The following is a 23,085-nucleotide window of genomic DNA, read 5'->3' as shown; positions in this document are numbered from 1 at the left end:
ATGAGCCCTGATGCCTTCCATTGTCCCTATAAATGGAATGACCACCCCACCATCGCATGTTGTATTCTGAGTGTGCGGGTGGGGAGGCAGATAACTCACCTCTCTACCTTCACAGACCTACAGGTTGTAGGAACTAAACCAGGAAGTTTCATCTATACCCAGACGTGACTTACATGAGTCCAATCTTTGATGCTGTAATGAGATTAAGAGTTTGGAGAATGCTGGAAAGGGATGATGTGTTTTGCATGTGAGAAGGTCGTCAATCATGGGGGGCCAGAGGACAGCCTGGCAGGCAACCCGATACAGAGCCCAATGATTGTGACTTGCTGGCCTTCACGCCTTTGTATAATCCCATCTTTTTGGATGTGGGCTGGATTTAGTGACTCCTTACCAGTGACCACAATATTGCTGTGTGATGGAACTGAGTTGCTATTTTTTTCCTTTGCATTTGAAAGTATTTCAATTTTACAGAAAAACTGCCAGCACACAAATAATAGGAAGTAAAGACAAAGAGCTCACACTAATAGTGAAGCTTTACATCTCACGCACTTAAGCCTCATGCTGTAATTCCACTGGGCTTTGGAGCCAGATGGAACTGTATTAACATTCTGGCTCTGCGGCCCCCAACACAGTGGGCACGTTATTAATATGTGGGTCCTGGTTTCCTCATCTACAAAACGAGAAACAATTTAGAAGTAGCAGCATGTGTGGCCTTAATTACTTTCATTGGACGCGTCCTGATTTTTGGCACCAGGAGCCGCCCTGTACAGAGACCAAGCAGCCCTTCTCAACTTCCTCCTCTTCTTTCCCCATCCAATCAGTCGCTGGGTCCTGTAGATAACATTCCTTCTCTCTCCCACGCTTGCCTCTTCCACCTTCCCTCCGTCTCCTTGCTTCGTTTTCTATGAGAACGGCTGGAGTAAAACCTAGCTGGCCAACCTGACACTGTTCTACTCTTGTCAAATTCTCCTCCCTATGGCCAGAATGATCAACACGGACTCATGTCTCACTCTGTCCAAAACTTCAGCACCACTACAGCCTGCTACATGACCAACACGGACCTTCAAATATATGATATCATTTAATCCTCACAGTCAGGTGAGGTAGGTGCTTTGAGATGAAGAACAGGAGCCTTCATGGGTTAGAGTGCCTTGCCCAACATCAGAGGGCTCGCGGATGGAAGAGGCAGGGTTGCAGCGCCTGCTCCGAGCCTAAGCTCTGTCCGTCATCCCTGCTCCCAAGTCCTGCAGGATGACCAGCAACCCCAGCTTCTATGTGTGTTGCCCCTGGGATCCTTTCAGATCCTTGTTTATTCCTCACGCAAATCCTCCAGGGCAGTTATGTTACCCCCACTGTACAGGTGAGAAAACGAAGATTAAAAGGACAATGTGACTTGCCAAAGGCCACTTGGCAGATAGCGTGTGCACACTGCGTACCTGGAGTGTCTGACCTGCCATCTAGCTCTCGGCTTGACCCTTCACTGTCTGGTGATGTCACTGATCCACAACCCACCCCTTTTTCTCATACCCTTGGCAACACGAGAAGCAGACTGAGGAGGGCAGGGGAGGACACTGCCACCACTCACCTGAGCTATCAAATCTCCATTCTCTGCGTGGACCAAGATCACAGCTCCCAGGCCCTTAAGGAAGGTGAAAGCTTCATAGAGCTACGGATGGATAAACAGGGATTGGGGTGAGACGAAAAAAATCACAGGACAAGCACCCGAAAGACTGCTCTTCTGCTCACACAGTCATCCACCTGCCAGGAGCTCCATGGACCTCCATCCACATAATGGAATGTGTTGCTCAACCAGTAAGAGTTGGAAAAGCTCCTCCCTTGACCTTGACACTCTCCAGATCCAACAGTAGGAAGTTGGGGGGGCGGGGGGGGAGCACAGAATGATAAAGGTCACACCAAGGCGTGATGATACCCGCAATCTCAGTGCCTGTTTGTGGCTTTGTTCCTTGGGGGCGCCTACAGCTGTTGATGGCAATAATACTGCTGAGAAGTCACTTTCAGTTTTATTGAAATTATGTAAGTAAACCTGCTAAGCCCGTGGCCACCACCTACCACAGAAGATGTGTACATCTTTACAAAAATTCCAATCCAGGGGAGTTCCCGTCGGGGCTCAATGGAAATGAATCTGACTAGCATCCATGAGGACACCGATTCAATCCCTAACTTCACTCAGCTGGTTAAGGATCCGGCATTGCCGTGAGCTGTGGTGTAGGTCGCAGACGCAGCTTGGATCCTGCGTTGCTGTGGCTGTGGCGTAGGCCAACATCTACAGCTCTGATTTGACACATGGCCTGGGAACTTCCATATGCTGCCAGTGCAGTCCTAAAAATACAAAAAAAAAAAAAAATCCAACCCCTATCACTCCATAGGCCAACTGGGGTAGAGGAACCGAGTCCTCTAATAATCTGATACTCAGATAACATCTACTCTGCCAACCATCACCTTATTGAGCCAATACAGGGCCTGCCCCCTGGCCAGTGCCCTCTTCTCACCTGCAAAGCATCTGCAATTAGCCATCTGCACCTGGTGAGGACTAAAGCCACATGTCCCCTCCTCAGGGGCTCCTGAAGCTCCATTTTGTCCTCCATGCATACACCGGGAGGACAAAATTGAGCTATTGAATCTCCATTTCCTGTGTGGACCAAGATCACAGCTCCCAGTCCCGGGATGTGGGGTTTTAGACGTAGACAGGGGGCCGAGGAGACACTTAGAGGTGTGAGCCCTTTTGAGGACCCACGCCCAAAGTCTGCTCAACTCCATCTACAACCAGAGCGTCAGTGAAACAGACATTAGAATGAAACGGGAGAACAGGTCAATTACCCTGGGGAGACACACACCACTTTCTCATGAAATGGAACGAACTTTCAGCCTTTTGATGACTGCATCTAAGGTCTGCAGGGCATCTTGGGTAGGTCGTATTCTCTAATTCTGTCTATTTTGAAAGGCCAGACATGGAGTGGTTCTTCCATGGCACATGAGACCCCATGGTGATAATGAAAACCAGCTTATTAATCCTTGCATGGCACCTGCTGTGTATCCAGCACTGCCCTAGAGCTTTACTTGTATTAAGTCATTTAATCCTCTGACAATCTCTCTAAGGCAGGTGCCATGAGGAGCCTAAAGCACAGAGAGGCTAGGAAAGTGGCTCCAGGCTGCACAGCAAGGCCAGGGCTTGTCGCCAAGCAGTCTAGCTCCAGCATCCATGCCCTTTGCCATGACACCATCCCACATTTTCAATAAGCAGAGGGCAGAGCAATAATAATAAAACCAGAAGAGGAGTCCCAGTGGTGTAAGGAGGCCAGATGCTCAATAAATTGAAACCCCCACACCTGTTCTCCTTCTACCACCATCCTCTCTGGCTCATCTCATCCACGTAACAACGGCTTGAGGTTGGAAGAGCCAGAAATAATCACACTGTATAGATGAGAAAACTGAGAAGGGAAGTGACTTGCAACTGGCCGGAGGGAGAGCCAGGGCTTTCCTCCAGGTCCCTTGCTCTGAGCTCCAGAATCAACAGCAGAGTTTTCAGTTAGTACAGATTCCTGAACCCTACCCTTAGCATCCGTGACGGAATCTAAGAGCCTGTATTTTAGTGAGCTCTTTAGATGAGGCTGAGCCAGGCTGGGGGATCAACTTGCAGGGGACCACCTGCTGCACCCCACTCTTGGAGCCTGAAAGGAATGCAGGCTCAGGAAGAGGTGCGACGGACCCACGTGGCAGGTTAATGGCAGACCCAGGAATTGAACACAGAGCTTTCCCCGGTCTGCTCTGACATCTCCCCTGCCCCACAACGCCTTACTTGACAAGGCTGGCCCGTTCCTACCCAGGCAAGGCAGGGGGTGTGTAGGGACCTACCTGGCTATCTGACATTTGGTAGAGATCCTTATAGGCCATGTAGACTTGGAAGGAATTGACACCTGTTTCGAGACAAAAAGAGAGTGGAAAAATGCGTTGAAGAAGAAGGAACAAGTCTTTCCAGTAAATCGATAAGCACAAGCACAACTAAGACAGAAGTGTGCCATGGGAATTCACAACAGTGGGTGGGGGGCACCTAAGCCAGCCTGGGGGTGTGAGCAAGGGTCTAAGGTCACAAGCAAACTGAGTCTGAAGAAGGAAGAAGAGGGGGAAGAGGAAGAGGTGGAGGGAGAGGGGTAGAATGTGGACTGAGAGGGATGGGCATCCATGGCTTGGACTTGACCTTCAGGAGGATGAAAGGACATGAGTGTGTGATACTAGAAAGTGTCCTGTGGCTGAAGCAAAAGGAGCATGTAGGGTTTTTTTTATCCCTATTTTTTTTAATTTTGGTAAAATACCAAATTAACCATCACAACCACTTAAGAGGACAATTCTTTGGCATTTAGTGCATTCACCATGGTGTACGGTCATCACTGCTATCTAGAAGAACATGTGCTTTTAAAGCAAGGGAATCACATGATCAGAATTTTTTAGTCTCAGAAGGACTGTTCCAGAAGGAGGATGGGTGCAGAGAACAGTACGGGGAAGTGGAGGTGAGCGGGAGAATGTTGAAGGCAAAAGGGACAGGTGGGCTGAGGCTCTGAGCTGGCGGGGGTGGGGGTGTGGCCTCAGGGATGGAGAGGGGGTGAGGATCTGAAAAGGCTGAAATGACAGGACGTACTGTGCAGCCAACAGAGAGCAGGCAGAGTGGAGAGGACTGCTCTCTAATATGCCTTCGAGTGGCTTGAGAATGGGGACCACATCTGACACTTTATTTTCTCTTGCAAACCTGCATGTGCTATGCAATTAATGTCTGTTGATGGGATCAGGAATCACTTGGATAAGAAAAAGAAATTAGGGCAAAAGTACTAAATGGGATTGAGACTTCTTTTACACTAAGCAACAGTGAAGGCAAGCCAAAAAATCTTTTGTCTGCAAGACCATGGCAACGAACTTCTTCTTCCCCAGAAGATGAGGAAAAATTGAAAGAAAAAATAATATTCTGAGATTAACATACAAGTATCCATCTCTATTTAATCACATATACTTAAATACAAAAACAAAGACTCAGGATATACATAGATGCAGAAGAACTACCAATGGGTGACAGGTAAAACCATAGTAAGAGGTAAAGTCATAGCCTTAAATACTTCATTATTTGTTCAAGGGGAGGAGAGGGATATATCAACTGAGTAAGCTTCTACACTAAGCATCTCTTTTTTTTCTTAGGGCTACACCTGCAGCACATGGAGGTTACCAGGCTATGGGTCGAACTGGAGCTACAGCTGCTAGCTATGCTATAGCCACAGCAACACCAGATCCGAGCCACGTTCATGACCTACACCACAGTTCATGGCAACACCAGATCCTTAACCCACTGAGTGGAGCCAGGGATTGAACTCTCGTCCTCATGGATACCAGTCAGGTTCATTCTTACTGGGCCACAACAGCAACTCCTACACTAAGAATTTTTAAAAGAAGAAAATGAAACTTCACCAGAAATTAGAAGTACACAATACCAATAAAAGCAGAAATAATGAACTGGCAGAATTATAAATATGCCCTAGCACTGATTCTTGTGGCTGGGGGAATGGGGGTGCAGCTATTCCAGATTTCAAGCTTTCTTCAAAGTCATGACAGATTTTATTTGTTATAAACGAAAAACTTTTGTCAGTTAATTCTTAAAAACTCAAAATAAAAGGCAAGCAATCAACATGAACATATCTGCAACAAATTCAACCAAAGTTTTTTTAGAAAAAAAACCCAGCTATTTTAAGAACATCACAGTGCTTACTTTGGGGGAGAAAGAGGGAGTTTTGATTATAATGAAGCCCATTAGAGGGCTGGGCATCTATGTTTGGGCAAAGTTTTATTTCTTATTTGGGGAGGGTAGTCTTGTAATTCATAAAGCCACATATTTTTTCTTTCTTTTTCGGCTGCCCCTGAATCATATGGAAGTTCCCAGAGCCAGGAACAGAATGTGAGCTGGCACTGTGACCTGTGCCACAGCTGCAGAGACACTGGATCTTTAACCTACTGTGCTGGGCCGGGGATCAAACTGGTGCCTCCACAGAGACAAGCCATATTGTTAACTCCCTGAGCCACGGCAGGAACTCCAAGCCATATTTTTGACGTGGGTGGTTTTCTGTATCTATTTTATCCTATATTTTAAAAGTTTAAAATAAAAGCAAAGAAGCAAAAAAAGACCACAAAATTTCTAGACAATTTTTTAAAAATGGCTAACAAAGATAGAAACGAGATAGTTTTCCTTGTAATCAAAGCAATTCAGATGAAAGCCTCAATGTTGCAGCACATTTTAGAATATGCAGCTCAATGCTAGTGACTGTGCATCAAAATGAGTCCCTCTCCCACAGCAAGTGACAGTGAAATCGGCACAACCCACATCAGGAGGTGGAAATGTTTGTCCGTCTTTGGCCTGATAATTGCCCTACTCACACATACCAGGAAATAAATACCTTGGGACATACAAAACTTGCCAATTTCCCAAATGCCATCATCACAGTTCCTCTCCAGAGAGGCTGCACAGACCACCGATTCACAAGGATTGTACTGGACACCTACTGGGGGGATGTCAACTCATTCAGAATACCCTCCGGTTCCCAGAACCGTCTTACATGTCCTAGCCAAATACCCTCTTCCCCATCCATCCAGTGACCTTGGCCATGTTCAAACCACGTGGTCAGGGATCCCAGACGGCTAGTCCAGGGCTGGGCCCCCAACAGATGCACAGCTGAGCCAGGAGGAGGGACGGAAGCCAAGTGATACCCAGGGACCGATGTGTGAAACAGGGGTCCACCCACACAGGCGTGGGCTGCCCTCCGCCACGGGGACTGCAGACCGGAGAAGGCAGGTCCAGCGTGAGCGGGGAGAGCAGAGCTGGCACAAAGAGCAAAGCAGGGCTGAGGGCAAGAAGGTTCCCTGGCATGGGATCCCAGGAGACGCGTCTCTATCCCCAAAGCAAATCTGCTCCGTTTAGCTGGAGCCAAGCTCTGGAGTGAGTCTCTCGTCTGTGATCAAACACAGGAGAGCTGAGATCTACACATGCATGAAGAAAAACGGGATTTGTTAACAATATACAGGGAGTTCCTGTCAGTAACAAACCCAACTAGTATCCACAAGGACTCGGGTTCGATCCCTGGCCTCGCTCAGTGGGTTAAGGATTCGGTGTTGCTGTGAGCTGTGGTGTAGGTTGCAGACGCAGCTCTGATCCCGCATTGCTGTGGCTGTGGTATAGGCTGGCAGCTGCAGCTCCAATTTGACACCTAACCTGGGAACCTCCATATGCTGCAGGTGCAGCCATAAAAAGACCGAAAAAAACCCCAAAACAGACCTGATATACAGGTTTCTTGACTGCAGGGCTTCTCACAGATTTTAACATGACAATATGTCCTAAGAATATTCAAGAAGAAAATAGACAGGGAGCATTTCCCAAACTTAGGAGACCCAGAAGCCCTTCTAGTGGAATATTTATTTTCCCACTCATCAAATATTGACTGAGTACTTATCACGTGTGAGCGCCATTCTCGAAGCTAAAGACACGGCTGTGAACAAGGTAGGAAGGATCCCTGTCTATATTCTACTGGGAATAAGCAATGAACAAACAAAGAGGAGAATTCCACGCAGAAGTAGGAGGCAGAGAGAAATTAAACAGGCTGGTAAATATTTGAAAGCTTCACGAAACTTTTGCAATGACCCTTATCAAGAGGTAAAATCCAGAGTTCCTGTCATGGCTCAGCGGTTCACGAACCCGACTAGTATCCATGAGGATGCAGGTTCGATTCCTGGCTTCACTCAGCGGCTTAAGGATCTGGTGTTGCTGTGAGCTGTCAGAGACGCGGCTTGGATCTGGCATGGCTGTGGCTGTGGGGTGGGCCAGCACCTGCGGCTCTGATGCAACCCCTAGCCTGGGACTCCCCATATGCCGAGAGTTTGGCCCTAAGAAGACCAAAATACAAAAATACAAAAAAAGGTAGACTCCATTTCCCCACTCTTCATCTTGGTGACACTGAAACTGTACCCACTAAACACTCGCACCGCATCCCCCCCCTCCCCCAGCCCTGGGACGCCCCACCCCCCATTCTACTCTCTCTCTATGCCCTGGGGGACTCTGGGCACCTCACACGAGCCCAGTCATACAGTCTCTGTCCTGAGACTGGCTTACTTCCCTGGACATAATGTCCTCAAGGTGTGTCCATGTTGCAGCAGGTGTCAGAAGCCCCTCCTTTTCAAGGCTGAACAGCATTGCTGCGTAAGGATGGACCCCATTTTTTTCAGCCGGTCTTCCTTTGATGGACCTTTGGGTTGTTTTCCTTCTTTTGACCGGAGAATTAATATGGAGCTCAGACCAGGTCTCACGCCAAGTCCCAGAGCTCTGATGAGGGACCGCGGGGCGAGCTCAGAGGGATCTGCCTGGCGACGTGCCCAGCATCACACGGCCAAGACGGGTGAGGGCAGGATTCGGACCTGGCAGCCCATTCTACATCCTGCTGCTTCCTGGAAGCCAGGTGACAAGTTGTTTCATTGTGCGCTTGAGGGCGAGAGGCAGAGAACAGCCAAGCTGCCCAGTCACAGAAGAGGAAACCAAGTTAGACGGAGCCGGCCAGCCACTTGCCCGCCTCGTGCAGGTCAGGGGAGCCGGCCGGGCTCACTCTCACTGGCACTTGTCCCGTGCTCCTGGCAGCCGGCCACTTTTGTCCTCACTCTGCACCCCACCCCCTCTAAGAGCTCCCACACGGGTGAAGGGCCGGAGCACCCAGCATCCACACTTAGCTATCTGCGCTATAGAAATACGTGCATCAGCAAATATGGACAACCTTAAAAGATGTTCTGACCCGGTGCCATCTGAAACAGCAAAACGATGGGAAGCAGCCTGCCTGCTGTGGGTGCTGTGACCAACACCCAGGTCCTCGTTCAGGAATGAAGAACCCCTCCTCCAGCCCTCCCCCGGAGGCTGGGAGAGCCACAGGCAGTGACCCCCTCAGCGCCAGCCCTGTTCGCATCACTCTCCATGAGGCCAGCCGCCCAGCTCAAGGGCGTGGGAGCAACACCCAATGCCTGGTCCATGGGCTATGACGCCCCCTTGCCCTTGCTCAGAATGAACTTGAAGGACACCAGGTTTTAGGCCAATCCCACTTCCTTTGTTTCACTCAGAGGGGTTGATTCTGAGGCAGAATAATGGTCCCTAAAGATACCCACGCCCCGATCCCCAGAATCCATGAACACATCCCCCTCCCACCCCAGGCAAAGGAGCTCTGCAGCTGGACTTAGATTAAGGACCCTGAGATGGGAGGTCATCCTGGACTACGAGGGTGGGTTCAATGTCATCACCAGGGTCAGAGATGGAGACGTGATGATGGAAGCAGAGGCTGGAGTGATGGTGCAGGGCCGTGGGCCGAGGAACGTGGGCAGCCTCCAGGCGCTGGGAAAGGCAAGGGAGGATTCTGCCCTGGAGCCTCTGGACGGAATGGGCGCCGCCAACGCCTGGATGTCAGGCCCTAAGACCCAGTTCAGACTTGTGACCTCCAGAATTGTCACTTGTGCTGTTTAAAACCATAAACCGGTGGGTTTGGTTATAGCAGCAATAGGAAACTAACATCCACTCACTTTCTGCAGGCCCATCTCCGCCTCTCCTACTTCCCACTCTGGGAGCCCTGACAATACAATTTCTTAAATTCACCAGTGCGAGATAACTCAACCCAGGACCGCCTGAAAAAAATGGAAAACTCCGGAGTTCCCGTCGTGGCGCAGTGGTTAACGAATCCGACTAGGAACCATGAGGTTGCAGGTTCGGTCCCTGCCCTTGCTCAGTGGGTTAACGATCCGGCGTTGCCGTGAGCTGTGGTGTAGGTTACAGATGCAGCTCGGATCCCGAGTTGCTGTGGCTCTGGCATAGGCTGGTGGCTACGGCTCCGATTCAACCCCTAGCCTGGGAACCTCCATATGCCGCCGGAGCGGCCCAAGAAATAACAACAACAACAACAACAAAAAAGACAAAAGACAAAAAAAAAAAAGGAAAACTCCGAGGCTCTTCTGAGAAATGAGATCCGTATCGCCAAGGAATGATGATAAACTCATAATATATATAGGGTCCTTACCACAGGCCAGCATTGTTCTATGAGCACTTTACATGCTCATTTGATCTTCAAAACGACCCTTTTATTACCTTCATTTCCCAGATGGGGAACCTGAGGCACAGAGAGGTTGAGGGACTGGCTCAAGGTCACACAGCTGCTAAGCAGAGGGGGTCTGGTAGCCCTTGACATTTTACTGAGTGAAAAAAAAACATACTGCAGAATATGACATATATTATAGTTCCACTGATATAAAATTTATGGATATGTGAGTACACATATAAAAACAGAATATGTATATACACATTCAAAGGTTTTATATAAAAGTAGGAAAAACACCTGGAAGGACAAACACCAAATAATCACTTTTGCCTTTAGATACTATCATACTGTTTCAATAAACACGTACTAATTCCAAAACCTAAAACAATAAGAAGCATTTCCCAATGCTGACGAGACATTTAAAATCCATCAGGTGTACCTTAAAATTTTAAGTATTTTCTTTGTAAGTTTCTATCAGGGAAGAAATGAGCTCTTTCAGGACAATGCAATAAATATGGCCTGCAAAGCCCCCTCGGCGACAGAGCTGTGGCACTCTGATGATGGCTCTGTGACCCTGATCCCTCTCCACGTTCCCGTTCATAGTCAGGCTATTAAAGTGGATATGACGAAGCTCCTGAGGTGACATGGAAAACTGCTCAGGATTTCGTGTTGGGTGAAGAAGGCAAGCGACAACATTGTAAATTCCCCTGTACTATGATTCCGTTTCTTTTCTTTTCTTTTCTTTTTTTTTTTTTTAGCTACACCCACAACATGTGGAAGTTCCCAGAAATAGAACCGCCGCCACAACAGTGACCTGAGCCAGTGCAGTGACAATGCCAGATCCTTAACCCCTTGAGCCACCTGGGAACTCCTGCGCCATGAGTCTGTACAAAACAAGAGTGTGACTTACAGAGCTCCCCTGTGGCACAGCAGGTTAAGGATCCAGTGTTGTCACGGCAGTGCTGCGGCTTGAGTCGCTGCTGTGGTATGGGTTCGATTCCTGGCCCAGGAACTATCGCATGCCAGGGGTGTGGCCAAAAAATTTTTTTTAAATGTGATTCATAGCAACTTTAATGAGGGCATAAAGCCTTTGGGATATAGCCCAAGCTGGTAAATGAGCAAGGAACACAACGGATATTCACATAAAGGAAAAACATACCCCAAATATTTAACAGCTTTAGCAGTTAAAGAACTGCCATATTCAACGGTAGGCTGACTTTTATTCATCAAATTAGCAATGATTATTGTAAAAGCAATAACACCCAAGGGTGCAAACACGCAGGGAGCGAGAGACATGGGGCTGTGGGCAGACAAGTGGGTGCATTTTGAGGGAAAGCAATTTGACGGTAAGTGTCACCAGCTTGCAAAATGTTAAAAACCTTGACCCCTGTAATTCCATTTCTGGAAATCTAAGGAAATAATTAGAAATGCAAACAAATGTGTATATACGAAGACGTTCAGCAAACACAATTTACAGTAAAGTAAATAGGAACCCTACGTGTCCAATAAAAAGGAAATGGTTAGGCTAATTAACCATTACATTGCATATCATGAGCCATTAGAAAGTTATTAATGAAGAGTAATGATTACTCATAAAATGTTACGTGAAAGAAAAAAATTCCAAATAACTGCTACCTCATAGCTATATAAAGAAAAAACCATCTAAATAGATAGGGGATGGAAAGCAATAAGCCTTAGCATTAATGGTAAGCAGAGATTGTGGGCAGGACCAAAGGAAAAAAAATTCCTTTCCCTTGATTTTCTGCACTTTTTTTTTTTGTATTGTGGTAATGATACTTTTATAGGAAAACACAGCACATATATTTTAAAAATCAAAGACACCCCATCTCTCCTTGAAGCATCTCATTCAACTGAGGCTGCCTCCTCAGAGAGCCTCAGAACTGCCCCTTTCTGGAGGGACCACTGGTTCATTCTGTTCTCTTGTTCTTTGCTTCTGTGGGTCTTTAGTTCAATTCAGCCCCCTTTGGGGTCGTGCACACTGTAAAGTACCTGCACTGCACGGAGATGTCTTATGGGAGCCCACAAAGAGGGGAGCAGGGGTGGATGCAAAGATAAACAGACATAATTGGGGAAATTATGATTGGGGAAACTGGAGGAGGTGATAGTTGAGCTGGGTAGCAGAATAGAAGAAAGGGCCCCTGGTAAGAGATGCTGAGACAGCAAGAGCTAAGGCCCAGGGGTGTAGCGGGGTTTAGGGGACAGCATCTAAGAAATAAGTACCCAGATGAATACACAGTAGGCGGAGGAAAGTGGGACTAGATCAGGGTGTGCCAGGCTAAGGAAATCAGGCTTTCTTCTGTGAAGAGGAGGACCCTCCGTGGAGCCGGAAGGAGGAGAAGACAGACTCTTTAAGGAGGGTCCAATTTTTCCATTGTGTACACGGCAAGGTACAGCTCACAGTTGGGCTCATAGCAAATGCAGCTAAAGGGATTTCGAACTCCACAACTCAGACCCACCAAAGGAACTGAGTTCCAGAACGGTGCCCCATCCCTGGCCTTTGACTGACCTTTGTCCTGCACCAGCACCTCGAGCTCCTCCCGGACGCCATCGTACCAGCTGGTGATGTCCACGTGGAGGGAGTAGTCACAGCAGGATTTGGTGTCAGCTGCTTCATGCCATTTCTCGAAGGAGGTCAGCAGGCTGGACCCAGGTTCAGGGACAACATGGTCAACTGGGACAGAAAAAGGTGTGTCACATTACAAGATGTGGGGGACCCAAGCTGTTCCAGTGAGAGCCTCTTCCCTGCCTCATCACCACCATCACCATCTTCACCACCATCACCATCACCTCTAATAGTGGCATGACCATCCACCCCATCACTCATCACCACCACACCGTCTTCATCACCATCTTCATCACCACCATCACCATCTTCACCACCATCACCACCATCTCTAATAGTGGCATGACCACCCACCCCATCACCCATCACCACCATCACCATCACCATCTTCATCACCACCATCACCATCACCTCTAATAGTGGCATGACCATCCACCCCATCACCCATCACCACCATCACCATCTTCATCACCATCACCATCTTCATCACCACCATCACCATCTTCACCACCATCACCACCATCTCTAATAGTGGCATGACCACCCACCCCATCACCCATCACCACCATCACCATCACCATCTTCATCACCACCATCACCATCACCTCTAATAGTGGCATGACCATCCACCCCATCACCCATCACCACCATCACCATCTTCATCACCATCACCACCATCACCATCTTCATCACCATCACCACCATCACCATCTTCATCACCATCACCACCATCTTCATCACCACCATCACCATCTTCATCACCATCACCATCTTCATCACCATCACCACCATCACCATCTTCATCACCATCACCACCATCACCATCTTCATCACCATCACCACCATCTTCATCACCACCATCACCATCTTCATCACCATCACCATCTTCATCACCATCACCACCACACCATCTTCATCACCGTCACCACCATCACCATCATCTCTAATAGCAGCATGACCATCCACCCCATCACCCATCACCACCATCGCCATGGTCATTATCCTCATCACCACCACTGACATCATCAAGATCAACACCCTCCTCATCACCGTCCCTTTCATCACCACTCCCACCATCAACATCAACACCGCCACCATTCCGCCCACTCATAATCACGACTATCCGCAGTGATGCTGTCACCGCCATCGTTAGTCTTCCTGACCACTGTTGTCCCCACCATGGCTCCTGTCATTTCATCCTCACCATCAGCATCATGATTATGTATCAAATGCTGACCAGGTGTCAGATACCGCCACAAAGGCTTCATACGAATGATCTCATTCAACCCTCACAACTACCCTGTGACATGAACATGAATATCCTCGTTGTGCAGAGGAAGCAACCGAGGCTCAAAGAGGCTGGAAGATCTGCCCAAGGTCACACAACTAGGAAGCAGTAGGGAGACGCTGCTCAGAGTCCAGTCAGTGGCAGAGTCTGAACTCCTTCCTGTTACTCCACGTGACCTCATAGGCATAAAACGCCAAGGTGAAAAGGACCTTAGAGACGAAAAGAATATGAATGCCATCAGCCCTTTTCCAAATAAAATCCGAAATGTAAGGCAGATCAAAGGGGAGACACCTGCCTTTTACACCTCACGGGGCTTCACATATCCCTCCAGCTACCGCCCTGCTTCTAACCTCCATCCTTCATGGCCAGACGGCTGGAAAGAGCAGTCTCCACTCTCCCCTCCCCTCCAACTCCAGCCTTTGCTAATCGGACCTTCAGTCCTCACTCTACCTCTCAGGGCAGTGAGTCACTCCCTCCTTCTTGGAACTCCTTCCTCCATGGCTGCCATGGCAACACGGCTCTCTGGCTTTTTGTCCCACTTCTGTGGCCATTTTTTCATCGGTCTCCTTGAAGACTCTCCCTCTTCTACTTGGCCATTAAGTGATCAAACTCCTTAGAGCTCAGTCCTAGAACTTTCTATGCGGCTACTCATTCAAATGTATCACCCCCTCCCAGCCACGCAAATCTAAACGCCGCTGTTTCCCTGGCTTCTCTACCAGGACGATCCCAAAGGTCCTCAAGAGTAAAATGTCCAAAGCCTCGTGTGACATCGTCCCCTCCCCCACCCCAGCTGTAAAGGCTGGCACCTTACAGCTGCGCAAGCTGGAAGCCAGGAAGTCCCTCTTGACCCTTCTTTTCCCTCACACGCCCCCACTGCTGACCTGTCACCAAGAACTACTGATTTCCCCCTGACATGTCACTGGACCTGCCACCTCCTGGTCACAGCACTCTCATCTATCAGTGGAACGACTCTAAGCACTTCCCACTGGTCTTGTCACACTCAATCTAGGCCACTCTACTCTGATTTTTTTTTTGTCTTTTTAGTGCCACACTGGTGGCATATGGAGGTTCCCAGGCTAGCGGCTGAATCAGAGCTATAGCGGCTGGCCTACACCACAGCCACAGTGGATCCTTAACCCACTGAGCAAGGCCAGGGATCGAACCTGTGTCCTCATGGATGCTAGTTGGATTTGTTTCCACTGACCTACGACAGGAATTCCCAATTCTGATCTCTTTAAAACAGATTACATTACTTCCTGCTTAATCTCCCTCCATGGCTGCTCATTGCCCAAATGAAAAGACCAAAGTTCTTATCTCGGCCATTGAGGCCCAGGACCTCCTTTCCTCGCAGCCTCATCTCACAGCATTCCAGCCCCTGATCTCTGCACCCTTGCCTCCCAGGCCTTCTTTCAGTCGCTTAAATACAAGATGTGTTCCCCCACCACAGGGCCTTTGCACATGCTGTGCCTGCTTCCCAGAGCTCTGCTCCCCTCCTCCCTCTTCACCCAGCTAACTCCCACTCTTCCTTCAGATCGATGCATGAATGCCGCTTCTTCAGGGAAGCCTCCCCTGAGCCCTGAGCCCTGCAGTTTCAAGCCCTGTCTGCCTCTCTTCAGCAGTTCTAATCTGCTTCTAGTCACTTGAGTGGGTGATGAGCAACTCCCACGGACGGCGAGCCCCTGGAGAACAAGCATCCCGTCTGCTTTGCTCCTTCTCCCCCATCACCTAGCACAGTGCCTGGTGTGGAACAATCCTCACCAAATATCTGTTGAATGAAGAAATGGGGCGGGGACTCAGAACTCCCTGCCCCACCCCCTGCAGGCCTCCCAAGTGTGCTGTTCATGCTGCTTTCCTGGTTCTTGGTACTCCAGGAAACACACTTGGAAAACCACCCTTTTGTACCTGGGGAGGATGAGGCCCCCCAGGGTTGGTGAAAGGGTCCCCCACGGGTTTCGTGGCTGGCAATGGGACAAGAGCAGAGGGGAACGGCAGGGATCCCGATGCCTCATCCAGGGCTCTGTCTTCTACCCCACACAGGTCCTCTGAGCCTGCAACTTCCATCGCCACCTCTTAGAAAGTCCCAGCTCCACCACGCACAGATGCCATGCACAGGGCTAAGGAAGCACACACGGAGGCAGGGGTACCCTGCAAAGTCCACACCACTGCTTCAGAAGCTGAGACCCACAGAGGCTAAATACTGTCCCGTGGCGGTGACCAGTGCAAACCCTGGCAGCTGGGACCAAGTCCAAAATCTTGGCTCCTCCCTCTTCCTCAACTGGCAGACCCAGGGCTGCTTTTTGGAAAAGTAATCGGGATGGTGCTTGACCCCCCTGGGCTGGGCCACACCCTCCTGGATCCAGGGGACCGGGAGCTCTGACACACGAGCTCTGTCCATGGGGGCGGGCTCCAGGCAGAGTGTGCTTCCAGAGGAACTCCTATGATGGGGAGATGGGCAGGGGTGTCTCCAGGTCAGGGACAAGCTATCAAGACATAGAGCCTACCTGTTGAAAGAACCTGTCAAATAAACGGCTGCTTATTTAATCAAAAATGCTTATTAAAATGGCATCCAAACAAAAGCAGCTATTAAAAAAACACAACAATCTGGCCGCAAAGAGCAGAGGAGAAAGAGTCCGGCGTCCCAAGTGGACCACTGTGGGAGATGGCGTTAGTTGTCCACAGGTCTTCTTTCCCTTCCCACTGTCACCATAGTTCACTGTGGGCAGAATGCAATTTCAGGGACTCTGGATTTGGCCGTGTGATTTGCTTCGGCCAAGAGAACGAGGGCGGAAGCCACAGTGTGTGGGCAAGACATGAGGCAGGACAAAGGGGAGGAAGTTCCCTTCTGGCACATGTGCCTTCCACCTGGAGAAGAGCACGGCTGAGTTGGTCATTGATTCCAGAATGGGAGGTCCATGGTGCCCACCCAAACCCAACCCACAACCTAAAGCAGACCCATTTCAGTCCTGCTTCTATTCCTGCAGACCCCTGAATAAGAAAAATAAGTGTGTGCTTGAAGTTTGGGGACTGTTTGTTACGCAGCATTATCACAGCAATACTGACTAATACAACCACTCTCCAACTGTGTGACCTTCAGCCACTTATCTCACCTCCTTGAGCCTCTGCTTCCCCATCTGTCATAATACCTATATCACCGGTTTCAAAACTTTAGCCACCTGCACACCAGGTACCCGAGCAGAGAGCCTGGTGTTGCTCAAGATGCTGGGGATGCCGAAGTCACAAGCTATGTCCTAGGAGAGGGGGTACCACTCACTGATCATCGTGGTCCCGCCCACCAGCGCTGCCTTGGTCCCTTGGAAGAAGTCATCAGCGGCCGTCATCCCCTGGGACGGCTTCTGCAGGTACGTGTTGACATCAATACCTCCGGGAATAACCATCCGCCCATTGGCCTCAACGGTCTTCACTCCGCCGGGAACGATGAGGTTCTCTCCTATTTGTCTGGAGACAAACAACAGAGACGGCCTTTGGTTCTTAAGAGAAAAACAAAATGGCAGTCAACTGGGCAGCTCCAGTTGTGTGAGGTGAATGCTTCTGAGGCAGGCGGGGCACTGGGTGGGCAGAGATGACTCAGGCAGCATCCCCGCCCTCCAGGGGCTCACAGCCGAACGAGGAGGAAAAGCATGGAAGCAGGTGGCTATCATCCAGTTCACACAGGGTGGGGGGGAGCACGAGGCGGGCCATTTCACCAGCCTGGTTATCCAGAAGGGCTTCCAGGGGGAGGCGGTGGCAGAGCTGAACCCATCAGCAGTGAGACTAGCACTGGCATCAAGTGGCAAAGGGTTCTCTGAGCAGCCTGTCACTCTGGAGTGACCTCATACATTTTTGGCAACCGCCCTGGGGACAGAGGTGAGCGACGGCGAGGAGGCAGAGGGGAGAGTGCCCTTAGCGCTGCACGTCTTCAGACACCCTGCTGTGGCCTGAACGGTGACTCTCTCAAGTCCTTATGATGGAGTCCTAACCCCCACAGCACCTGAGAACATGGCTAGATTTGGAGATGGGCCTTCAAAGGCGTCATTATGGTAATGCGAGGCTCTTCGAGTGGCCCTGATCTAATGTGACTGGCGTCCTTGGAAGCAGAGGTATCAGGACACAGACATGCAGAGGGACGAGTGTGTGAGGACACAGGGAGGAGACGGCCGTCTACACCCCAGGAGAGAGGCCTCAGGAGAACCCACCCTGCCCACCCCCGCACCTCAGACACCCAGCCTTCGGAACTGGGAGAAACGAATCTTTGCTCTGACCTGTGGACTCTGTTACGTCACCCAGGCAGGTGGACACAGACAGGCAACCTGGGGCCCTGTTTGAAACAGTCGTGAGCACCAGCCTCAGAAAAGCTACTTAACCTCCTGGCAAGTAACCCCCCCTGCCCCCCAAAAGCCTGCAGGGAAGGATTCATGGTGGGGAGGGGGGTGGTGGCCAGAGCTTTCCTAGACAGGCTGCGCATTGCTTCTGTCCCAGCAAACCTCCTCCAGAAGGAGAGCAAGTTCCAACAGGTGGGGACGGAAGAAGAAGAATTTTGAAGCCTTGCCCCTGTGGTGTCAGCTCTGTCTCATCTGTTGGAACCAGCACCAGCGTCAGGAGATGTGTCCAGGGGCCGGGGGTTGGGAGGTGGGGAGACTCAGCCAGACCAGGACAGAGTCAACAGCCTCCATGGCTGAGCCACTACATCTGACTCTGAGCAACTTTTATTTAAAAAAAAAAAATCCAGTTGTTCCACTCTCTTGGGATTTGGCCCCAATATTAATTTTTCTAAGTTATATAAAAACATCAAAGATGAAAACAGGAAAACGCTCCTTCGGGGCCCACACTGTCTGGTCCCAAAGAGAATCCACACGCAGGTGCGGAAGCAGAACTCCCTGCTCTTCGGGACCCCTGGCTGGTCCAGGCGGGTCGGGGCACAAAGGTGACGGGACTCCAGCTGGGGCACTTCCACAGGGCGTGGGCATCACTCACTGGCCACCCTGGAACGGAAGCAGGTCTCGCCAAAGTGCAGCGCCAGGGCCATGGCGAGCCCCCAGGAAACGCATTTCCAGCATTTGCACCAGCACTACGGCTGCGGCCGCGGCCGCTGCTTCTCATCGCCAGCTCCCCTCTCTCCATAATTCCCGCCTTCCTGTACAGAATCCTGTCTGGGCTAATCCTCCCTCCGTCCACCTCCAAGCTCATGCCCAATGCCAGGAGCGGTAGGGAAGAGGGTTTGGAGAAGTTACCCCCAAGCCTTATACCAAGCGCAGGGAACCACTAAGGAACATCAACTGTAGGACGCGCTTCTCAGCCCTTCCCAGGGTCCATCTGCACTAGCTTTGAAAGATGGATAGCGTCCAGCATGAGGAACATGCAGAATGGGCATGCGCAGAGTTCCCATCATGCTCAGCCGTAACAAACCTGACTAGTATCCATGAGGATGCGGGTTCGATCCCTGGCCTTGCTCAGTGGGTTAAGGAACTGGCGTTGCGGTGAGCTGTGGTGTAGGTCACAGACAAGACTCAGACCCTGAGTTGTTGTGGCTGTGGTGTAGGCCGGCAGGTGTAGCTCCGATTGGACCCCACCTAGCCTGGGAACTTCCATATGCTGCAGGTGCAGCCCTAAAAAGCACACACACACACACACAAAAAAGAGGTATGCACAGATAGCTGGCACAACCCTCCACGTGGGAACCTGAGGAGTCACCTGCTGCAGTACCAACAAGTGCTACTGTTCAGGGGCCATCTCAGCAGGCAGATTGTCGCCTCTCTACAAACCCTCTCTAACCTCCGGCCAACAACTGGTGAGGGGAGGAGTATTCACACTTGGTGAAAGAGGAGAACAGAATTGCACGGTGACTTGCCCAAGGCCACACGGCGAGTCAGTGTTGGGTCAGGAATCATGCCCCGTCTCCCCAAGTTTAATATCAGGCTCTGCCCACCCAGCTCGGTGGCCTCTTGGCTTCCCTTCTGCGGAAGCTGCAGATTCTCCCCAAATGGGGATTAAACAACTAGAGGGGACGCCCTCCAGTGAAGCCTCCATGAACTAGAAGGAAGATACTCTGAAGGGTTCTCGGCAGGAGTGCGGGTACAAGGAAAAGAAAAGAAGGTGTGAGAATCAGACACCTGCCCCCACCCCAGCACCATTCAGAAAAGAGCCCTGAGCCACCATCGTGTGGTTCTCCTAGCCCTCGGCAAAGGGGATGGAGCCCCTGATGAATCATAACGGATTCTGCACCTACTTAGCTAAACAGCTTTTAGGGAGACTTGGCGCATGGCCACAAATGAAGGGCTTCTTGGGGTTTAATCAAAGTGAAGGGACATGACGGAGCCTCCTCATGCCACACCATCCCTGGGTCCCCTCTTTGCACACCTGCTTCTCCAGCCAGTGGGGAGCGTACCCTGCAGGACCATCCAAAGGCCCTGCAAGGCCTTCAGACCCAGCCAGTGCTCTGCTTAGCAAGGCAGGAAAAGCCGCATCAGCGCTTAGAAAGCTTTCAGCAACAGGAATAAAATTAAAAGGAGTCTCCCATTAGGAGAGCTGATGAGGAGTTCCCATTGTGGCTCAGTGAAAACGAATCCGACTAGTATCCCTGAGGTTGCGGGTTCTATCCCTGGTCTTGCTCAGTGGATCAAGGATCCGGCATTGCCGTGAGCTGTGGTCGCAGATGTGGCTCCGATCCCGCATTGCTGTGGCTATGGTGTACGCCAGCAGCTACAGCTCTGATTCGAGTCCTAGCCTGGGAAATTCCATACGCCATGGGTGTGGCCCTAAAAAGCAAAAACATAAACATACAAATAAAAAAGAAAGAAAAGCTGAAGGACACTGAATTTATGGGAACTGCATATTTCCCGAATGCCCTGGAGAGCCTGCGTCCTGAGTCTGCAGGTGTTCACACATACAGCAAGCACTTAATAAGTGGAGCCCAACCGATGAGCCCTTGCTCCATCTGCATACATCCCACTTCGTACGCCTCTCAACCTCCAACCACGTGTCGCTGGTGGGGATGGCGGTTCCTTCACACCCAGAACCCCAGAGGCCCCACATAAGCAGGGAGCTCAGCCCAGGGTGCTTGTGCCTTATCTAAGCAGGGGTGACTTAGAAACGTCGCTTTCGGAGGCCTCTCAACACACCCCACGCGCCATCACCTGCTTTACCCCCTTTCTGGTTCCAGGCCACACCGTGGCTGCGATCGAGGTCTCCACGGCGGGTGTGTCCGGACATGTCTGTCACACTCACGTCATCCACACTCCTGGGTGCTCTCTACTCCTGGCACTGTGCCAGGCCCAGGGCTGGCGGCCATAAGGCAAGACCCCTCATCAGGGACAAGGGGCCAGCACGGAGGGCTTCCTGGAGGAGACGCCATGCAAGCTAGGCCCACGGGACAAACAAGAGCTGGGGGGCAGGGGGATGAAATGAGAATGGGGGAGAGGCGCGGCATTTCAGGGGGAGGATATACAGATGCCCAGTTCCCAGGTGAGTGCTGCTTGGCAAGTCCTGCAAACGTCAGAAGTGTTCAGGGTGGCTGGAGAGGGAGCTGGGGGAGGGGAGGGACCGAACTGGGGGAGGGGAGGCCGCCGCTTGACCAGAAGTGGCCACATCCCTCTGGGACGGGGGGGCGGGCGGAGAGGGGGGCAGGGACCGTGGCCCTGAGCACCTGCTCTTCACAGGCTCTTGGCACAGATGGTCCCAAAACGCTCATGAAATCCACATGAACAGCAGCCCCATCTCCACCCAGGGTTTATGACTCCCCGGATCTCCCCATCCACAGACTCCCAAGAGCCCCCACACTCATGCCGGGGCAGAGGGCCAGCCTTCCATTCCCTCCAAAGGCCAGGCAGCCGGGGAGATGGAGGGAGGCGGGCTTCTTAAAAGGTTGGTTTGGTCAAAAACCCACTTTATGAGTCCGTCTTCCAGGTAGACGTCGGCGTAGAAGGACTGGTCATCATTGATGATTCGTCCACCCTTGATGAGGAGTCGGTCACTCTGAAAGCCAAGCAAAGCAGGAAGCGTCATTAGAGAAAAGCCAGGAGACTTCTGCCTTTGTTATCATTCGTATTATTTGCTTTTCAGGACCACACCCACAGCATATGCAAGTTCCCAGGCTAGGGGTTGAATGGGGGCTGCAGCTGTCAGCCTACACCACAGCCACAGCCACACAGGATCCAAGCCGCATCTGCGACCTACACCACCGCTCACGGCAGCACCAGATCCTTAAACCACAGAGTGAGGCCAGGGATCAAACCTGCGTCCTCATGGATCGCAGTATAGTTCAGGTTCATTTCTGCTGAGCCACAGGGGGAACGCCCTCTTTCTAACTTTTAATATAAACATTTCCAACTAGTTTTCTTGTGGTGCAGCAGGTTAAGGACCTGGTGTCGTCACTGCTGTGGTTCAGGTCACTGCTGTGGCTCGGGTTTGACCCCTGGCCCAGGAACTTCCACATGCCATGGGTGCAGCCAAAAAGAAAAAAAAAAGAGGAAAAAAAGCCTCGCACATCCATCACCCAGATTCTTGCAATATTCTCCCATTGCCACTTTCCCACCTCACTTTGTTTTTGCCAAGATATTTGAAAGCTAATCCCCAAAATGTCATTTTCCCTAGAAATACTTTCATGTATAATTGCTAACTCTTAGGGAGTTTTTAAATAAACATAACCACAGTCCATTATCCCAACTAACCCAATGAGCGTGAATTCCTCCATCTCAGTTAAAAGTTAACCATGTCCAGTTTGACTTGATTGTTTCAAAAATGTCCTTGGACCCTGGGTTGGTTTGAGTCAGGATCCACCCAAGGTCCCCACACGGCAGCCGGCCCACATTTCTCTGCCGTCGGTTGAAATCTGTACTGGCTTCTCCTCGCTTTTAAATGCCATTCATTCATTTGTTGAAGAAACTGGGTCATTTGTAGGAATAAGGATTTCTTTAGGCATTAATACTCTTATTATTTTTTGCCTTCTCAGGGCTGTACCCGAGGCACACGGATGCTCCCAGGCTAGGGGTCGAATTGGAGCTACAGCCAGTGGCCTACACTACAGCCACAGAAACTCGGGATCCGAGCTGCGTCTGTGACCTACACCACAGCCACAGCAATGTGGGGTCCGAGCCACATCTGCAACCTACACC

At 50.6% G+C, this 23,085-nt stretch overlaps 1 protein-coding gene across 1 annotated transcript in view; it reads right to left on the bottom strand.

Annotated features, from left to right (window-relative positions):
- The window catches only part of CRMP1 (collapsin response mediator protein 1), a 45,880-nt gene extending 23,934 nt beyond the window's left edge, over positions 1–21,946 (bottom strand). The window contains exons 1-5 of the mRNA XM_047799208.1: positions 21,858–21,946; positions 17,250–17,434; positions 12,634–12,798; positions 3,874–3,935; positions 1,586–1,666 (exon numbers count right to left, since the gene is read on the bottom strand). Coding sequence (XP_047655164.1) covers positions 1,586–1,666; positions 3,874–3,935; positions 12,634–12,798; positions 17,250–17,373 — 432 coding nt within the window. The 5' untranslated portion in view covers positions 17,374–17,434; positions 21,858–21,946. The remainder of the gene's footprint in view (positions 1–1,585; positions 1,667–3,873; positions 3,936–12,633; positions 12,799–17,249; positions 17,435–21,857) is intronic.
- Between the last annotated feature and the right edge of the window lie 1,139 nt (positions 21,947–23,085).

The sequence above is a fragment of the Phacochoerus africanus genome, chromosome 10 (assembly GCF_016906955.1).
Source record: "Phacochoerus africanus isolate WHEZ1 chromosome 10, ROS_Pafr_v1, whole genome shotgun sequence".
Lineage (NCBI taxonomy): Eukaryota > Metazoa > Chordata > Mammalia > Artiodactyla > Suidae > Phacochoerus > Phacochoerus africanus.
The sequence above is the reverse complement of the archived record's forward strand: the minus strand, read 5'-3'. Positions and strand labels throughout refer to the sequence as shown.